The following is a 20,408-nucleotide window of genomic DNA, read 5'->3' as shown; positions in this document are numbered from 1 at the left end:
TGGGCTATTTGTATTTGGGAAAGGGCTATTCTTAGTCACCTTAGTCATGTAAATAAATGTGGAGCTATTAACGCTGCAGTGCCACCCGAAAATGGGAAATAGTCTCGAATTTATTTCCAGTGCATAATAAGAAAATGTATTGATAACACTTTATAATAACTTCACCTTAATTACACTTAATAAATGATGAGTTAACACTTAATTCATGTTCAAGTAGTGAAGAAAGTAAACTATTAATTCATCATATATTTAGGCTAAATAAGGTGTAGCTATTATAAAGTGTTACCAATATAGTAACTGAAATTTTATTTTACACTACTTTTTGCAGAGTGAAAATAATAAGCAGAATTTACCTTTTATGTCATAGCCCTGTGATTCCTTGAGGTGGTTTGCAGGCTGCTTAGAATTGGTCAGAACCACCTGACGGGGGAGGAAACCCGATGCATGTTTTTAACACAGAAAGGCCCCGTCCAGCCCCGGGGATTGAACCCGAAACATCTTGCAAACCTCTTAGGAACCAACGGGAATGCCCATTAGTTTGTAAGGTGGTACTTTGTGTTTAGAAACAACTGTAAATATAGCCACAGCTGTCTTGGGCTGAGAAAAGACAATGGCCGTTGGTTGCACTGCTTTAAGACCGGAACGCTAGTGACCACCATTGCTGCAGAAAAACAAGCTAGTTTTCCATTAGAAAGCATTGCACTTTAGACACGTTCTAAACTGCTGCAGCTAGATATTCCTCCTGTGATAGCGATGGGTTAGTTACAATTAAAGGGACCAGGCTGGTTTTCATAAGAAACATTTTTGAAATCTCGTAAACTAATGAGGGCCGGACTTTGATTGACAGGCTGTTAGCATTAGAGCTAATGGTGACTGAACTATGTGCCCCGCGAGGCCCGAGTCTACAGTGAGGATCCCGCCCTTATGCCCTTTTTAGGAACATGCTCCATCACAGCAGGGTAGGAGGGGTCTGTAAATCCGCCATGATTTCCCCCTCGAACGTGGTCATTATGGTTAATGTGGAGGAGTGAGTCTATTCATTCTACAGTCTATGAGAAAAGTGTGGCAGCGACCGATTTTGCTTTTACCACCAAGTCTGAAAGCGGAAACTGGCGCTTTGCCTGATGCTTCTAAGTTCAGATAATGTGAAATTGCAAACATCAGTAATTCCTTTCCCAATTCACGTCCTACTAAGTTTAGCTTTAGCCCATGTGAATAATCATATTATCAAAATATTCCCTTGCGGACAGTGAGTTTGTGTAGATGAGCACTGACTGCTATTGCAAGTTGTATAAGATCCTTCGGCGAAGGAGACGTCTATCAATATTTGAATTTCTCCAAAAGCTTGTGGAGATCTTCAGGCAAGACTGTTGAGCTCCATTACCAAAATTATGATGACAAAAGAAGCTAAAATATTAAAATCAGTTAAAAGCTGTTGATTCGACAATATTTTTGTTTTGAGATTTCCAATTGCGGTGGGGCTTATTGTTCCCTCTTGCCTCGGGCCCTTCGCTGTCCAAAGACGGCCCTGGCACTGTAACATAGTTCATGCCAGGTTTCCGCATTGCTGTGTATCGCTCCAGTCCGCGAGCTTTAAAGCCTGTTTGTTTCGGCGCTCGGAGACAGATGGACCTCAACCTTCCCACCACATGATTCATCCCGTTAACTCAATGCTGTTGTGTTGTTGTTGTTGTTGATCATCCATTGCACCGAGATTACTAGTTGTTTGTCAATCTGGAGAGGTGATATAATGCCCCGCAGTACACGAGTTAACATGCCATCTGCTAATACAGGAGCAGAAGTGTGATAAAAGGGGAATTCAGCGCCAACGTGGAGATTTTTCATTTTATATGTTACAGGCATTATGTCACCTCTTCTATGTATGTACTGTATCTCTGCGGAGGTGGGTTGTAATGAGCTACATTTACTTGGAAATAAGTTAACAGCTATTTATATTATGTCCACCTATGGCTGATAGCTTAGTAACATATAACTTCTTTTAATGAGCTGACATTTTAAATCGACAATCAGACAACAGTAGAGAAAAGAGACCTCATTGACCCGCCTCGGCTTTGAACCCGTGACCTCCCCTCCCCTGGCCCCCTCTGTCCATTTTGACCTGGCTTTGGCCCTTCTCGTCTCCATGTCCCCCAGATGAGAGTCAGAACATGGGCAGCGACACGAGCAGCCTGGTCCAGTCCCACACCCACTCGCTGCGGAAGCGCGACCCCTCGGACATCCCGTACCAGACGGGCCAGCTGCACCCGGCCATCCGCGTGGCCGACCTGCTCCAGCACATCACCCAGATGAAGTGCTCCGAGGGCTACGGCTTCAAGGAGGAGTACGAGGTGAGAGGCCACACGCAGAATGGTTTATCCACTCTTTAATATAGTGATGTTTTTTTTGGATGTTTTGGTGAACATTCCCACAGAACACGCTGCTGAAATCAAACTAAATTACAGGAAATTCCGTTCACATGTGTTTTGTTTTAGGCCGTGTATGTGATAATGATAATTGGTCATAATATTGTGGTGCCCTGTTCTGATTTTAAGGCAAATACACAGAACATATCTAGAAAGTAAAGAGACATTGTAACCATTCATATTTTATCAGGCGAAACATCAAGAACAAATTCTTCTTTGGGCCTTAAAGTGCTTCAAGTGCACTTAAAGGTGACACAAAACAAGCCATTACTAATTATACAACTACAACTAATAATTATGGTTTATACAAGCAATTAAAAAAAAAATCCTTCATTAGTAAAACATTTTCATGAGTCATTAAAAATGTCCTTGAGCCTGTGTTCAAAAGCAGAGGGTGAGATCAGTGATTCCCGCTTTAGTTGATTTCAGTCTGAATTCCTGTCAGCAGCAGCAGCGGAGCGACATGAGGCCAAAGGAGGACTTGGTTGTGGAGACTTGTGGTTTTATAAAGATGATCGGGTTTTGTACCTGGATGGGACTTTAACCGCAGGTTCAGATAGGTCGGAGTGAGACACGGCATCGATGAACATGAGCCAGTGGATGTTGCGACTGGACTCCAGTTCCATCAACTAGAAATGCACTCTAAGGGCCTTTCCGAAGCTGCTCCGTTCTGTTCTGTCCAAAACGGAGCACTCAGTGAGGGGAAAAGCTCCTTCTCAGCGAGTCAGCATCGACGCAGGCTTAACATTATCGTCATATAGATATTTATTAATGAAAAAGAAAGCGGCAGTGAGACTTGATATGATTTTATTGGGAGAGGGAAAGTTCTCACTAATTATACTATGTAAATACGACATATTTGAATCTGAATTACTTTGTAAACTCATAAGGGGACATTTGTTTTTTATTTTAAAAGTATGATGAGTCGAACTTGTGATTTTTGCAACATTATGGGCTGTTCAGTTCGTGAGGGCGAGTGAGTTTGAAAGTCACAGCTCGAAATTTCTCTGTTGAGTGAACCTCTGAAGGTGCCCTCACTGAGGCCTGAGTGGAAGTGTGTAGGGAAAGGGAGGAGGGAATGGAAAGGCCCATAGAGTCTGCCCCTGTCTCAATCAACATATAGGCTTAAAGAAACAGGCCACCGTTTTTTCAAACTGAGATATGTTCTTACCTGAGCTTAGACGAGTTGATGCGTAACTGTGTGGTCTTAACGCGTGCGCTCAGTCACGCAAAAACACCAAAGACATTGTTAGCATTTAGCCTCTCCCAGCACATTCCTATAGCTCCAAACTGGGGGGAAGTTAGAAGGGACCAAGCTCTTCCACGTTTTCCCCTATTTAAATACAGTTACGTGAAAAGTTACGATACACAAAATGAAACATGTCGGTTTTCTAAGTGGATAAAAAGGGGAACTATATTGTAACTTAACCCCCGATTGGCCCCATAGAGGAGAGGAGGAGGAGAGGCTAAACGCTATCATCTTTGGTCTTTTTTGTGTGACTGAGCTCACTCGTAAAGACCAGACAGTTACGCATCAACTCGTCTAAGCTCAGGTAAGAGCATATCTCAGTATGGAAAATCGATGGCCTGTTCCTTTAATATGTGTGAAAGCCGGATTTATATGTATTGAACATATTTGTTAACGTGCGGCAAGATCAATTTATATAGTTTTCTTGCCACGTTTAAACTAAACACTAAACTTGACTGAAAACTAAATGTCAATAAATATTGTTTTTCGTCCCCCTAGAACATTTACCTTTACCTGTTTTTATTAAAAAAGTAAATCTGTACCACTGTGGCACTGTAGTATTGTCAGAGATGCATGGAAAAACAAAACTGGGTACACGGAAATGTATTGATTGTTGCTTGCCCACAACCTTTTTTTTTTTTTTCTTTCCCAAAACTGTCATCTCTTAGTCACAGGCATAAAGTTTAAAACTATGGGGCAGACTCCACAGACCAGTCCATAGACCTGTAACTACTCCACTGAGGATAATACGTGTCGTCTAGTCCAGGGCTTTATGACTTACAGCCCTCATCTCGCCTTCACCTCGCGCTCTCACTTCTGCACCGCGCAGCACAATTGTTATGTTCCTCCCAGATGCGCTTTTATGATAAATATTTTACGTGCTCCGTCTTTGTCTGTTTACTGCTTTTGTCGCTCGTCTGTTCTTGTTGTTGGCTGTGATTGTGCACTTTTTTTTTTTTTTTTTCGACTTTATGTGTTGAACGTAGTCATCCCTCCGGAGACATTGGCGCGGAAGGTTTTTAGGCCAATAGAACTTCCCTAACCAGTGCCCTGACGTTGGGGAATCCTGACGGGAATAACTCCTCTTCACTGACTCAGAATGCAACAAATGAGTATTTAAATACACATTTGGAAAGTCATATAATAGACTTTAAAGTACGTTGTTCACAGACATTGATGCATTTCATTTTTTTTGCTTTACTCATACGTTTACAAATGTTATATTTTTTCATTCATTTCCATTTTAATTGTGCAAAAGGAGAGGAGGCAGAAACAAGAAGGTTATTAAGACCCACCCACTTCCTTTTCATTGTCAATTTGTATTAATTATAACAGCAGCTCAGTGTTGCCGTTGTTAGTGTTCTTCCCTCACATAAAGAAGGTTCTGAGTTCAGTTTCTGCACCGTATATTGTTGCTCGACTTGTTCTATATTTCTAAAAATATAAAGTCCCCCCCGGGATCTGGACTCCTTATAAGAGAGAGGGGGTGTTGAGCCTCATGCAGGTATTTGGTAATAACAAATCTTTATCACTATCTTACACTTTGTTGGTCAGGAAATATATTGATCTAAAACAGCTAAAACTAAATAGTATTATTTTCACTTCCTGATATTCACACAAAATCCCCATTAGCTCCTTGCTCCCCCTTGCTGCACAGCTGTTTACATAAAGGGTGTAGTGAAGCTATGGCGCCACAGATGAGCTTATTGGGAGCTGTCGCCTAAGAACAGCCACTGTACAAGATTCAAAGATCACTCAAAGATGCGCTTGTGGCCTGAAACATTCGAGAACAGCGTTGTGACATAGTTAAAAGCTCTAACAAGTCAATTTTGCATAATATTTTTCATGCAGTGGAACTACTGTCTTTCCTTAAAGGGACAAGTTGGTCATTTTTGTACTCACTACTGCCACCACAGGTCTTACGTGTAACTGCAGCTTCTATATTAAGCTCGTGCAAGACGGAGCTTCGGACCCGAATTAACACTTTTTGAGTGCAGGATTTTAGAGGCAGTTGTGGTGAACAGGTCTGAGCTCATTCTACACATTAGGACATGGCTGGAACATGTAGGGGAGGAAAATACTTTAGTCCCTTTAACATCTTAGTTTTCATGTCAGAGTATAAGAATGACAAAACTTACCCAGTACAAAGCTTATTTTTTGATGTTTTGTTGTGAGCGAGGCGGAGATTTTTCGGAAGTAGCTACTATGTCACTTCGCAAAGCCATCTTTCCCACGGTTATTCATTCACAAATATTGACATATTTTACATCCACATGTCCTGCGAAGGATGTCTGCGATATAACCCAAATATGGTATTTTTCCTTCTGCGAGACACCCTGTACGGAAATGTGTCGCTTTAGTTTTCTCTAGGTTTTTGCGCCCTCACGCAACGACATAGCCATGATAGTATTTCCTTCGGACTCCAAACTTTCCGGTCTTTTTCCAGTTTTTCAGTGGGATTTTTTAAATTAATGGATTTATTGAGCTTTGAACCCCCCAAAAAACAAGGCAAAATTTGAGTTTTTACAGATTTTTTCACTTATGATTAGCTAATTTAAAATACTTTTTCATCTCCTATTTATATCAGTAAGTTTTTTTCCCTCTTCACTTGCAGTGTCTGACCTTAAAGGGACTATATGGAGTAAAAATGTTCCAGCCATGTCCAAATGTGTAGACCTCTTCACCACAGCGGCCTCTAAAATCCTGCACTGTCACTCAAAACGGTGTTAATTCGGGTCCGTAGTGCCCTCATGCACGAGCTTAATATACAGACTGCAGTTACATGTATGACCTGAGGGGGCAATAGTGAGTACAAAATGGCCAATTTGCATCTACTCTCTTAAAATAAAGATACAATCCATTGAAAGTGTATAATGTGAGCGGATAGTGTTCTGCTTTGGGTGACTCGGGTTATTAGCAGAGAAAACCACTGCTAAGTCCTCTGTCTTTGGGCTCAGACTCGCTCCCCTGTTCTCTGTGGCCCGTTGTCTCTCCACAGCGTCCAACAGCAGGAGTCCCAAACAGAAGCTTTGGCCCCAGCCGGGCGCCTCACTCCTCTCTCTCATTAGGACAGGACACGGACTGGGCCTGGCAGCGCTCCAACCCCTCTCTCTCTCTCTCTCTCTCTCACTCTCTCTCTCTCTTCTCCTTCTCACTGTCCCCCCGGTCCCAAACACGACCCCCCGTCCCAGCCTGTTACCATGTCGGACCAGCACGGCTCCTTCGCAGACGCCAGTAATGCCGGTCGTTAAATACAAATCAAAATGAAAGGTGCAGCTTGTTTTGGCCGTGTTGGAAATAACGACACGCTCCCTTTAGTTTTCAGTCAAAAGTAGAACTTGCACTGAGTTGGGAGCCCATTATGATACTGTTTAAATACTACCACCACTGCTGCTGATACTTTTATGCACGGTATGAGAAAAAAAAAATGCAAATATATTATTATTAAACCATTTTAGCACAGAGCGTTCCATCCAATACAAACAAAAATCATGGAATTTTCTTTATTTCTGCATATAGTGTTAAAACAGGACTTAGAAAATTATAAGTCATGATTAAAATGAGACAAGAATGATAGTATATAGAAAACCATGACTAAAATGTCACTTTTTTTAAGTAATTAATTGTTTGCCTTAATTAATTCTGTACTGCTCCTGTGCTTCTACTAATACTATAACTTTTTCAGCTGCTTTAGACGCTGCCATTAATCAAATAAGTGCCTCAAATTTGGACACGTATCTGCAGTGGACGTTAATGGAAGTAGATTTCTATAATGAACTCTGGCAAAGCACGAGTAATCAATACAAATTAAGACATCATTTATGCAAATGCTGTATCTTAACATTAACAAATTAAACTGCCAAGAGAAATGCGGCGCATCATCCGTCTGTGAAGGCCACACTGATGTATTTAGCTTCACTGGCCACGAGTTCAGATTGTTTTTGTAAATGATAAAACCGTCCTTTAGAAAGTTGTGAGTCTTGATTCAGTGTGTGCTGCGTGTTTACATTACGGTACAGTGAAACTAGATCATTGCTCTTTTTATCCTACGACATTCAGAATCTGATCTATTCTGCACATACTGTACTTTTAGAAGTCATGGACATGGAAACTAGAATATGGAAACTCCACATAGAAAGGCTCCACCAAGTCACTGAATCAATGTATGACCTTTTTACTGTGAGACCAGATTTGTAGCCACTGCGCTACCCAGGCAGATGCCAAAAACCTACGTGGAACTATAAAGATTTGTCTTTGAATAGATATTGTGAAAAACATAAAACCTAATCTCTCTTCATCAAGTTGTGTTGCATCCATCTTTGATTTGTAGACGGTCAAGCTCTAAATCGACTTAGCTTTTAATGTTATATATGATGTTCGTTATTAAAGGGATAGTTCAAGATTTTTGACATAGGGCCTCAATTCCTAGTTATCCAGAGTGTTGCTGATTTCTGGAGATATTATTTTTTTAATTCATGCAGTTCTTATATTTGAGCAGTGTTAGCTTTGTGGTTGTATAAGCTACGCACTGGCGGAGTGATCTTCTAGAAAATAGTCCCTCAAAATGTGATCATTCATGGGATGCAAGGTCAGTTATATTCCAAAAAATATTCTACAGACACAGACATTCATATGGTTAGTTTGGTGTTATACGTGATTTGCCTCAGGTGCTCTGTGGAGCGGGTCAGACTGTTTTTTATGCAGGCTAGCTGATACCATAGAAATGCGCTAGCCTTGCACTAGCCTAGCGCCATGAAACTCTTCAAATATAAGAACTGCATGAATTACAAAAAACACATCTTCTGAAATCAGCAACACTCTGGATAACTAGGAAATGAGGCCCTATGTCAAAAATCCTGAAATATCCAATTAACCTCTTAACCCCCACCTTAACCTCCAGGTCGGCTTCGCCCCAAATCTTAAAGAGCAACAGTGTAGTGCCTCATTTGAAAGCTGAGGACTACAGGCCGCGTTTTTGTCATATTTTTGATGCGCTTTTTGTTGCTCTTTCGTCAGGTTTTTTGTTGCGTTATTGCTGCTTTTCTGGCATGTTTTTGTCACCCTTTGTTGCTTTTTTAGTCTCTTTTTTGTTCTTTTCGCTCTTTTTTTTCTCTCACTTTTTTCGTTGCTTTTCTGTCGTGTTTTCGTTATGTTTTTGTCGCTTTCTTCATTATGCTCTTGTCGCTTTTCCGGCACATTTTTATTGCTCTTTCGTCGCTTTTTTGTCACATTTTTGTTCCGTTTTCGTCCCTTTTTGTCACTGTTGTGTCACACCTTTGTTGCGTTTTCGTCGTTAATGCCAAACTGGAGAAAATGTCCTCGGTTCAGGCGTTGGTTAAGAGGTTAAACATACCTGGAGAAGTATCTGCATCATTCACACATTTTGTTGTGTTCTTCTTCTACTGTTAAAGCTTGTAGTTTTATTTATTTATTTATTCTTTCTTCTTGTCTTCCACAATTTCGAAAGCCCATTAACCATGTGACGACCCTTTCTTTGCACTCAAACTGCTTTTTTTTCTTTGCGGCATTGATTTGATGACACTGCTTGTCAGACTTTTGCAAAATTGATCATTCCCACTGCTGCCTTCAGAGGGCGCTCAACTTCACAACGACATGAAAAACGATTCTGTCCTCGGTCATAAAGCGTCTAGACATTATTCGAAGTTATAAGGCATTAAAAAACAGATAAATACGCAGTAAACCTTGTGATCCTGTGCATGTGCCTGCTTCATCTGATACTATAGGCACGTTTCACTCTTCTACTCATTAGTTACACCGTGTGAGGCGTCGTTAATTACCGGCCCCTCTCCTGACTCCACTGTTAAATAATACAACCTCCCGGCGCCGTTATCATCTGATCACTGACGGGCCGTAGTCCTGTCAGCGGCCGCCCCTCAGGCCTAATCCATTATGAATAAGGGCGTTCAGGGCCCGCGTGCTCGGACCTGCTCAGTCAATCAAACGTAAGAGAACGGCCAATGAACTATCGCTGTTTATGGAGGGGCTCGGGGTCCCAAAACGCTCCAGCATAATACTGTGACCAACTGTCTACTTTACAACACAACTTTAATACATTATAGGAAAGTTTGTAATACTAGTTTGACTTCAGATATGAATGTTTTTTTCACCCTATTGTTTCCTACATGATCCCACAAGTTCATTCATTGTTTAATGCCTTCACAATGTAACAAGTGTTGAAAATATAGACAAGCTGAGTCTTTCCAAACCAGTACTGTATGTTTTTTTTTTTCAGTTCAAAACTCTTCTTTTTGTTTTTCAGCTCATATGGCAGTTCAAAACTCTTCTTTTTTCAGTTCATATGTCAGTTCATATTTTTCCACTTCAAAAATCTTCTTTTTATTTTATAGTTCAAATGTCAGTTCATATTTTTCAGTTCAAAACTCTTTTTCTATTTCAGCTCATATTTCAGTTCATATTTTTCAGTTCAAAACTCTTCTTTTTTCAGTTCATATGTCAGTTCATATTTTTCAGTTCAAAACATACTGTATGTTTTTATACTGCAAGGTCCCAGACAGTATGAAGATCACATCACTTTGTTATTATATTGTATGATTAAACTGATTTGTTGTGTGTGTTACGTTGGAATTACATTGTTTGTTGTCAACTTGTGGGCGGCCATAACAGTACAATAATGAATCCTTTGCTTTACACCTACATCACAATGTGTGGAGAGCGAACCCTGAAAATGTTACTCACTTTGGGCAAACAGTTGAGAAGTTGATCAAACTTTAGCACTATGAAAAAGACTTTGATATTTATTTTCACTACTGGGTTTATCAATAAGAATCAGGGCAAGGTTTGAAGCAAATCTGAGATGCTCAAAAAGAAATAATTTGTTTATTTTACTTCCCATTTCGGACAAGCTTCACTAAGGTCTGCCTTATTTATGCTCCTCATTCAAAACATGGAGCTTTCTGCCTGCCTCCATATCAAGTTTAAAGACGAAACGTTCACTTGCAAGCAGGCTAATGTTTATCATTCACTTAACCTGCCTTTGCTCATAATGCTTTGTTGGCTTGTTCCAAATCCTTTCTTTGTATGTTTTGCTGCTTTGTTTTCTGTCACGTTTTAGATCAATGCCCTTTTTTCTAAACACGTAATACTTACAATGTACTGTATCTCTCCCATGCTTCCCATTGTGCACCTTTTACATTGGATCAGATAAACGAGGTAAGAAAACACTACTTATTTCTGTGATTTTTGTAGAAATGTAGATGATAAATTCTGTGACAGATGGTTTTGGTGCTTGTTTTTATGGACTGAAAAGGACATTTTCCAATAGCAGCTATAAGGACATTTATGCTGGCCACTTTATTAGGCACAGTGACTAAAATATGCAACTTTCTGCACCTTGAGTTTTTATGATTTTAAAATGACGTGTGTGGCTGGCAAGTGTACATGCACTGTGTTTATGAAGCTTATAGGAATACATCTCACGACTGCAAGAGACCATTGCAAGAGAGATTTGTCAAATAAAAAAACATGTTGAGCTGTATTAAGCTGTATAAGGCAACATTTCTGACTTTAGGCCCTAATTGAATGAAGTACTAGGTTTAAAAATAGTCTTTAGTTTTCAAATTTGTGTCGTTATATGGTTGAAAAAAATAATAATTTTGTGAATTATTATGTGAATGGTCAGCATGGCGCCTTTACCTTCCCTCACAGTGGTCCGGGATCAATCGTTTCAAAGGTTTTCATTGCTGACGGAGCCTCTCAACAGAAACACTACAAAACAATTGATCCTGGAGCGTCTTATGAAGGAAAGTAAAGGCGCCATGCTGACCACTCATGCACCCACTTGGTCACTACAAGCTCAAATACGCACTAATATTTACTTTTTTTTTTTCACATGAAAAGTTGCATAATGCACCTTTAAAATGCATATGACACATTAGACACATTTTTTGCTAAAACACAGTTAACGCAATTATATTTTCGATTTTTCTATGAAACTCTACCTCTGTCACTGCCCTGGCCGTCCTGGAGGCACGATCTGTCTGGAAGTTCTATATATGGGCTTCCGGTCTGTAACCAGAAACACAATACTTGTTTTAAACATTATTTTTAATTATTACGGTGATTTCAATTGATATTTATGTATTTTGCCAAAATTAGGCAAAAACAAAATATCGACAAGAATACTTTTTTATATTGCTAGCATTAGCATCATCAGCGAGCGCCCTGATGCATTCAAGTGACTAGGTGAAACACCAAACATTTAAGGATAAATCTTTGCTCACCACAATGTGTGAAAAATGCATTTTGAACTTAAAATTTCCCACAGGAGAAACCATGAATCAGTGAACTGAATATACACTCCTTAATGTAAATATTACATCATTTATTTGTTTCCAGGTGAGAGCAAACTGACTCAAAACATTAAAATGAAAAGATGTCATTCCTTTCATGTTATATTTCTTGTTTCCTCTACCTTGCTCTTGCATATCACCTTTAGGGCTTCGATTTGCCTTACCTGATAGGCTCCTTAAATATTAATCGGCAATATCATCAAATGTTTGCATTTCACCTATTGAACTATATTTTACCTGGTCACTTGAATGCCTCAGGGCGTTGCATAGAACTTCCGGACGGAACGTGCCTCCGAGACGGCCAGTGACACTATCTAACTTTAAAATTCAAATAAAGAAACTTTGATAATGATTACTTAAAAGAAATGTTAGCCATCTTTTCAACAGCATTATAACCTTCACTTTCTCACTTTACTCGTCATTTTCACCAAAACTGCAATGGTTTCTTTTTCTCAGAGTTGTATTCCAGTTCAAAACGCTTCTTGCATCGATTTGATCTCCTTCCCTGTACAAACGCATGTTTCCGTGTTGCACGCCCGTGAGACTCCCCGTCATTGTGGCGTTCTTACTCCTGCTGTTTGTCTGGATTCTCTAAATGAGCGATTCTACGAGCAAACCAGAACTTCTACCACCTCCTCATTCCCCGAGCTTTGTACACGGTCCCTTTGTGCTCCCATCCACTTATTTCCCTTTGCCGTGTTTCAAGTGCATTTCTGTGGCGAGTTCCCTCTGTTGTGGCCTGCACTATAGGCTGCAGAAGTGGGTATAGCAGGTAGACAGTAATTAAAAACTCACTAAAGTGGATGAGCGCCATAGACAATCATTTGCGGCGAGGCTGAGAAGGCTCGGAGCGCTAAAGTAAACTACGCTTATTGCAATCGGGAAGTTATTACACATGAAGCCATTTGTTATCCACTCGCAGCCGGCCTCTGTTGCTTTGTCGGAGTCTGTGTGCGGGGCTGGGATGAAGCTCATTTTGAAGGTCTCATTGGATTGTGCAGAATTGGTCCTGGAGACAAAGCAACAGTGGTGTGAAATAAACCAATCAAGAAAAGAGCAAATATTTATATTGTCTCTTGCAAATAGAATATATCTTATTATGTATGCGTAAAACCTGCTCACCCTGAAGTCTAGACCAGTGGTTCTCAACTGTTGTAGATACAGACGGCATCTCTGGAATCGCCCATGTATGGTCATATTTGAAAACAGTTAAGGGGGAAAACAATTTGGAGAAAAATCTAAACTTTCTCTAATTATTCAAAAAATGCTTTAACAAACCCTGAATTATGAATATAGTTTCTACTAAATAAAGATACAAAGACATGGGGAGGAGCAACGTGGTTCAACAGCCAATAAATACATAAATAACAGAGAATGCTAACATGATACTACATGCTAGCATCGTGCTAATGCTAACAGTTAGCTAGCGCTAGCTACGACTGCTGTTTTTTTTTCACTTCTACTGAACAATCTGCTGTGAGAAAATATCTGTATGGGCTCGATTTACACTTGACTTTATTTATGTGATAAATAAGTTCATATTCCACCAGAAAATTTTCCCCCTTGGTGAAGCCACGCCCCCTTCTCTGACGAGATGCCGTCTGTATCTATGGTGTCAGAGCCCACCTTAATCCAAGGAGGACAAGGCTGGTCCCAAACAATGTAAAATATACTATTTGACCCATAAATTACTACATTAAAAGTGCCCATAAAGCTGAACTTTTGATAGAAACAAACCAATAACGTTCATTTTTAACAGAATTCTGCTGTTTCTACACTTTATAATGAAACCACATTTCCCTGTTTAACCAAAGCTATAATAATAATGGATTGAAATAATGCCAGTACCTCATTAAATATTGCATCGAAAGATGATTAAAGGCACACTACGTAACATTTTGGACTATACTTTTGCCAGGAATGCCCAGCTCGACACAGAAAATGCTATTTGGAGGAGAAACTAACCTATTTAAATTTCATCAGATGAGCCGCTGACAAACGCACATGTTTGTTTGGCATTTTTAGACATTATATTCGGTGAAATGTTACGCGGTGTGCCTTTAAGAATGAATGTGGCATACACTTTCTTTCTAGTAGTGGCAGACAAATAATTTAAATAATGATATGCTTTTCAGGAGTCAGGATATGTTAGGTTAGGTTTGGTTGCTTTATTTGTACCCGTAGGTAAATTTGTCTTGCAATTCTGAGAAAAAACTAGTCAAACATTAAAACACATAATACAAATCAATCATAAACCTTTATTTGTATAGCGCTTTACAACAGCACCCGCTAAACCAAAGTGCTTTCCATAAGTGCAGTGTAATGAAAAAAACGTTTCAACACAGAATATAAAAAAAGATACATGATGCATAAGGTAAACTTCTTGCACATATTTATAAAGCTCGTAACAGGATGTGCCAAAAAAAACACAGAAAGTTAAGCCACTCGGACGATTTCAAAGGCAAAAAAAGGAAAGTGTCAAGGGCAATTAATTTCCTACTTATTCATCAAGGAAATGGCAGCAGGAACAAAGCTTTTCCTATAATGGTCTGTATATCTTACAGTAATTAAAATCCTATACACTCAGATGGAAGCCAACAAAACTCCAAATGGGTGTGTTTTTTAGGATGCTTCGTGTCATGTCATCAGCAACCAGTCAAAATGCAGTTTTGATTTACTTACTTAGTTGGACAGCCCAGTTGCTCTTGTTTTCTCAAATTAAGCAAAATGGGACTTTTGTGAACTTTTAAGCCGGTTTGGTTTAGGGTCAGGTGTTAGGGTTATGATTAGGCATGATGCAAGTTGTGTTTCCCTCACACAGATCTTACACATGTTTTAGAAACCAGAACAGGGGTGTCAAACATACTGAGGCCCCCGAGATGATTTAATCCGGCCCCTGCCTTGTAGAGCTTAAATTCCAGAGTATGTAAAAAAAAAAAAAAAAGTAAGTCTCTTGCCCATTCTTGTGCAGTGTTATGACTTTTTAAAGAATGACCAGAATGCTCATTCTAGCCACTAGGGGCATTACATTTAATAAAAGGAAAGAGTTTCACACGTGTCCAGCAGAGGGCACTGACATAATAAGAGCTCAGGATATGAACAACACATTACATAGCCACATGGTAAATGGACAGTCTGCCCCAGGGCGGCTGTGGCTTCAATAACAGCTTACCACCACCGAGTGTGGAGTGAATGAATAATGACTACTGTGTAGTACTTTGAGGAACTTGTGACGCAGGCTTGTGAAGTGCAATACAAGTGTAAGCTGTTGTTATTAATGATGCTACAGTTAAGTTGGGGCTTTGACCAAATCACAGCTCATTTTTATTCATTTATTGGAAAAATGCTCTCTATTTTATGCAGCCCACAACCTGCCGTGGGAGCTGGATTTTGGGCCGCGACCCAAAATGAGTTTGACACCCCTGAACTAGAAGGTCTTGGCTTTCAAATTGAGGTATCACGCTAAGATGGCAGATAACAGGCTAAGAACAAGTAATGTCAGTCACAAGGGATTCTATGCAAACTTCCCTAAGCTTTTTTTAATAAATGTTCGCCTACATTGTATTCCATATCTTCCTTTTCCTTAGACGTAGGTGTAAATCTAGAATAGGTATTAATATGGTGCTAAATATGACTTGTAATTTGGGTGGAGGGGTGTTAACCAATTCTATAAAAGTATGACGGATTTAGAAATTTAAACATAAAAAGCAGAGACAGGAGCAATAAAAGAATGAGCACGTGAGCAGTGATTTCTAGTTGAGTATTTTGCATGTTTCCAAAGCTGTGTCACAGTGATTTATACCGAACATACATAAGCTCGTGTCTCTGCGTTGTACGCTCTCTCCATGCGTGGTGCTTGACGCTGATGTGTGCGGAAGCCGCTGACATTAGACTGGTCTCCTTCAGGGCGACAGGCAGCCCGTCACGGAAAAGGCCCCCTCTATCCATCTCCCTCCTCCCTCCATCTTCAGCGAGCGGAAGACTCATATTTTTCAGCATATTAAAGCTGTTCTTCAGTCGGATCACCGATAACACGGGCATGTGTCCTTGCGCGGTGTCTGGGGGGGGCCTTTATTTCATAGACGGATCCTCTGCTGTCTGTCTGCCACAAAGCTGGGAAGAATGAAACCATCTCCTGTGATTGAAAACGGCGGTTCCTGCGCTCACTGACATCAGATTGTCCCGATAAGTTCAGATTTCGGTGATATCTTGTGTGTTTTGGAGCTAATCCAGGTCTAAACGACGACTTTGGGGTAAATTGACGCTAAAAAGGGACTAAGGTGTCTCAAAACTGGGACAAAATTAGGTCTAGACATGTTTTCAGGATTAGGAGATACCACACATTAATGTAAATGCAAATGTTCCAATGTATGTCGGTGTCCTAGACAAAAGAAAGGTCATTATTTTTACATGATGTATTTAATTTGCCCCTAAACCTATTTATGATAGTAATGTTACTCGCCTTACACTACAAAGCCAAACGTATATTGTCCTGCAGATGTACACTCTGCACAATTTGAAACACTGAATGGGAATCTTGGCCTAAATAGCAAAGAAGACAGCTGAGTTATATTAAAGCAGTACTAAGTAGCTTGTTTACCTCAATAAATCCTTTTCGTAGTCCCTCTGGGGGTAGTACAAGCATTAATGGGATCACGAAGAAGAAGCTAACAAAGCTAACTGCGGGCTAGCGCCACTTAAACAGTGTTTACAGCCAAGTTTGAGTGAAAAAAAAATCTCCATTGTGTTATCGGGTTGTGGCACAATGTACAATATCCCTCTCTCCTTTTGTCTTTTCTGTCATCGTAGTATTTACTCTCACGGACAAGTAATGAGTAAAAAACACAACATGTTACGACACCTGGAGTGCCGCTTATGGCCTCTAGGGGCATGAGTTACTTAGTTCTGCTTTAAAAGATGGCCATGAACGGTACCGAAACTGACTCATTAATGACCTTTGCAGAAATAAGGTTGTGAAGTATTTATCATGCTTTCAAATATATCAGACACCCAGTCCAAAGTGTAACCGAGCTAGGATTGAGGTATGGCGAGAGTGGCAAGAGGTTTGTTCAAAAGGAAAGTGAATATATGGGTTGAAGGATATTGATGTAGAACTGCCACAAAAACAGGCGGTCTGTGGCAGTGCTTCCCAACCGGGGGCGCCTGGGCACTTTGTAGTAGGTACTTGGAATAATTTCAGATAAAAAAAAAAAACAGGTGAAACTCCGTTGTTTAAAATTACTGTTAGAGGAAAGTTAATATAGCTTCATTTTGAACACAACACTGAGTAAACACTGAGTAATCTTAGTTCTGTTGATCACATTGTGCAAATATTGGCCGGATTCTCGATGTATGGGAACTAAAAGTGAATATTAAATTGACTCAAGGGGTACACGAGACACAAAAGCATGTAACAGGGCGGTCCGATATAGGAACCCCATCAAAAATACTCGACCCATATACATCCAAGCGCAGGTCACTCCACAAAAAGCCACATTTAAACTATAGGTGTTTGTTTATCTGGCTTAGACATGGTTTTGGCATTGAGTTAGTGATCTTTGCCTATGGTGGTACTTGGAAGATCAGATATTTTAGGGCTTGGTAGAGAGGGTGCTTGAGACCCACTGGCCTATAGAAGACCTGAAGAGTACATCAATGTATTTGTTATAGAACAGAGAATGCGAAGTTTTGTTGCAGCTGATTCCTCCCGTGAAGCGACTAAGTTTTGCCCGTAGCCCCGATTCCCCCTGAACATCGGGGGGCCTGGCGGTGATGTATTTTCATAATGTGTCTTAATTGTGCCTGGTGTCAGAGTGGAAGCCTCCCCGTTGGGAAGCGATCCATATTTCATGAGGCTAATCTTTGAGCTCGCGCGGGTTTTTTGATACGAAGGTTTTATTTTGATTGGTGGCACGGATCGGCAGCCCCCCTCGCCCCTCGCTGTGGGACGGGGCTGAGCCAGGCAGCAGACAGGATTTGACAGGCCGCCCCGGGACACCTCTCCAGCCCCGTATTCCCCCCCATCATTCCCCCCCCCCCCCCCCTTCCCCTCCTGGCACTTCATGTCTGGTAATGATCTGGATATGTCTCTCCCTGGGCCACTGTTCCCGTCTGGTCTGGTGCAGTTATAAGGGAGTCAGTCGGAGCACTTACAGCGAGTGGAGACAGACTGTGTGAAATTACTTTGCCTGATTGTGGGAGCATTAATTGGAAGCCTGTTGAACAAGAATCACATTAGACTATACTGTTTATGAATAGAGCCATTATGACGCTGAAGAGCTTGTTGCGGGATCAGAATATCCATCCATTTTCTTCCCCTTTATCCGGAGCCAGGTCGCAGAGGCAGCAGCATCAGTGTGGCCAGACTTCCCTCTCCACACAAACATACTTCCTCCAGTTCTTCCAAGGGGATCCCGAGCAGTACCGCCGCTTCTTGTCACTTCCTGTTAGAGAATTTGTCCTTCACTTACATATTGATTCTCTCATGGCCTAACGTGGTTCAAATGTCTTCTTGTCGAAGCATAGTCAGACTTGGATATTCAATGTTTGTACGTTGGCCTGTATTGATTGTATTAAACTTCTCCTGCATTAGACATCCAGACGTGGCATTGTATAGTGCAGTTGACAGTATAGTTGACAAGAAAGGCCTCATATCCAATGAGAACGATGAGAAAGACAATAATTTCTGCTTAAAGGAACAGGCCACCGTTTTTCCATGCTGAGATATGTTCTTGCCTGAGCTCAGACGAGTTGATACGTACCTGTCTTGCACAGGTGTCTACGCCCCTGTGTGCTCAGTCACACAAAAAGACCAAAGATGTTTTAGCATTTAGCATCTGCCAGCATGTTCCTATGGACCCAAATGAGAGTGAAGATAAAAGGTCAGTGCTCCTAAGGTGTTATTACGCCTTACAATATAGTACCACCTTTTATCCGCTTAGAAAGTCAACATGTTTAATTTTGTGTAACTATACGTGGATCATGTAGCTACTCACGTAACCGTATTTAAAAACGGGAAAACGTGGAAGAGCTTGGTCGCTTCTCACTTCACCTCCATTTGGGTCCATAGGAATATGCTGGGAGAGGCTGAATGCTAACAACATCTTTGGTCATCTTTTGATCTTTTTGCGGGACTGAGGTAACGCACAAAGACCAGTCAGTTACGCATCAACTCGTCTAAGATCAGGTAAGAATATATCTCAGTATGGAAAAACGGTGGCCTGTTCCTTTAAGGCACCAAAATGGCTGCAACCCTGACCCCCAGGCACTCCCAGGTCAGCCAAAAGACATCGTCCCTCCAATGTGTCTATGTCTTATACAGAGCCTCATCCTGAGCTTTCAACATAGAGACAAGTTTGGAAACATCTGTCCCTAGATACAAAAATACAAACCATGTCAGATCAAACTGTTATAGGGCGGCTTCGATGATACCACAGATAAGCGGTGGTGAGCGCCTAAGCTATCACCAAATCAATACAGTGTTTTGTTTTTTATGAGAACCTAACGATGGTAGCTCTGTTGTTGCAGCTTAAATTGTGTCTGTGGAGGCTCTGCAAGATCTAAGAACTGTAGTAATCATGACAGAAAGGGCTTAGCATCTTACCAGGCTTCACTGTTGGTTTTCTTCACACTTCATTGTACTGGTATCCACCTTACGCCCAAGCATCAGATCATATCAAAATAAATTGTATTGTACAACACTAGTAACAAAAAGTGAAGAGCTTGCACGGACTAGCCAACTGCTGTATCCTTTCCCTCTTGTGTGTGCGTTCTCCTTGTTATCATTAAACCTCTCTTACACTTGACACTGTATTTTATCTCCTCTCTTCTCTCTCTTGTTTTATTTTCCAGAGCTTCTTTGAAGGACAGTCGGCCGCGTGGGACTCGGCCAAGAAGGATGAGAACCGCATGAAGAACCGATACGGGAACATCATCGCATGTGTGTACACCGCGCCCCTCCTCACTCCGCCGCACGCTCATGAATTTTACTGTGCCCATTCTCCCGCCTGATTTATCGCCCCGCCTGGTGACTCCGCGGATAACTATAAGCTCCTCAAACAGACTTTTATTATCAGCCGACGAGAGCAGCTTTGACCTTTCCAATCCACTTCTATATTCATCTTTCTGTGGTGTCTCTGCACATACGAGGGTGTAGTTACACGGCAGTGCAGCGTATGGCACTTAACATGGACTCCTGGCCTGGCGCTGGTCATGTGTTGCCTTTTTTTTTGTAACACATATATGTCATTTATTCATTAGAAGCAGTTGTTTAAACTAGAATGAGGGAAATTTATGCAACTAAAGGCATATTATTTTTTCTTAATCTTAATTCTGCAAACTGCCCAGGGTTGGGTGCATTATATACAATCATGGTTTTTACACGAATTATTTGACAAAAAGTTGCAA

At 40.9% G+C, this 20,408-nt stretch overlaps 1 protein-coding gene across 6 annotated transcripts in view; it reads left to right on the top strand.

Annotated features, from left to right (window-relative positions):
• Window positions 1-20,408, top strand: part of LOC306972937 (receptor-type tyrosine-protein phosphatase mu) — a 373,633-nt gene that overhangs the window by 283,406 nt on the left and 69,819 nt on the right. For 3 of the 6 annotated variants that reach the window (XM_079569665.1, XM_079569666.1, XM_079569668.1), the window contains 2 exons: window positions 2,155-2,348; window positions 19,854-19,941. In XM_079569665.1, coding sequence (XP_079425791.1) covers window positions 2,155-2,348; window positions 19,854-19,941 — 282 coding nt within the window. Of the gene's footprint in view, window positions 1-2,147; window positions 2,349-19,853; window positions 19,942-20,408 lie in introns of all 6 variants that reach the window. The other 3 variants (XM_079569664.1, XM_079569663.1, XM_079569667.1) reach the window with 1 other exon arrangement.

This window comes from Gobius niger (assembly GCF_951799975.1).
Source record: "Gobius niger genome assembly, chromosome: 13".
Taxonomy (NCBI): domain Eukaryota; kingdom Metazoa; phylum Chordata; class Actinopteri; order Gobiiformes; family Gobiidae; genus Gobius; species Gobius niger.
This window is presented reverse-complemented; position numbering and strand designations above follow the sequence as displayed.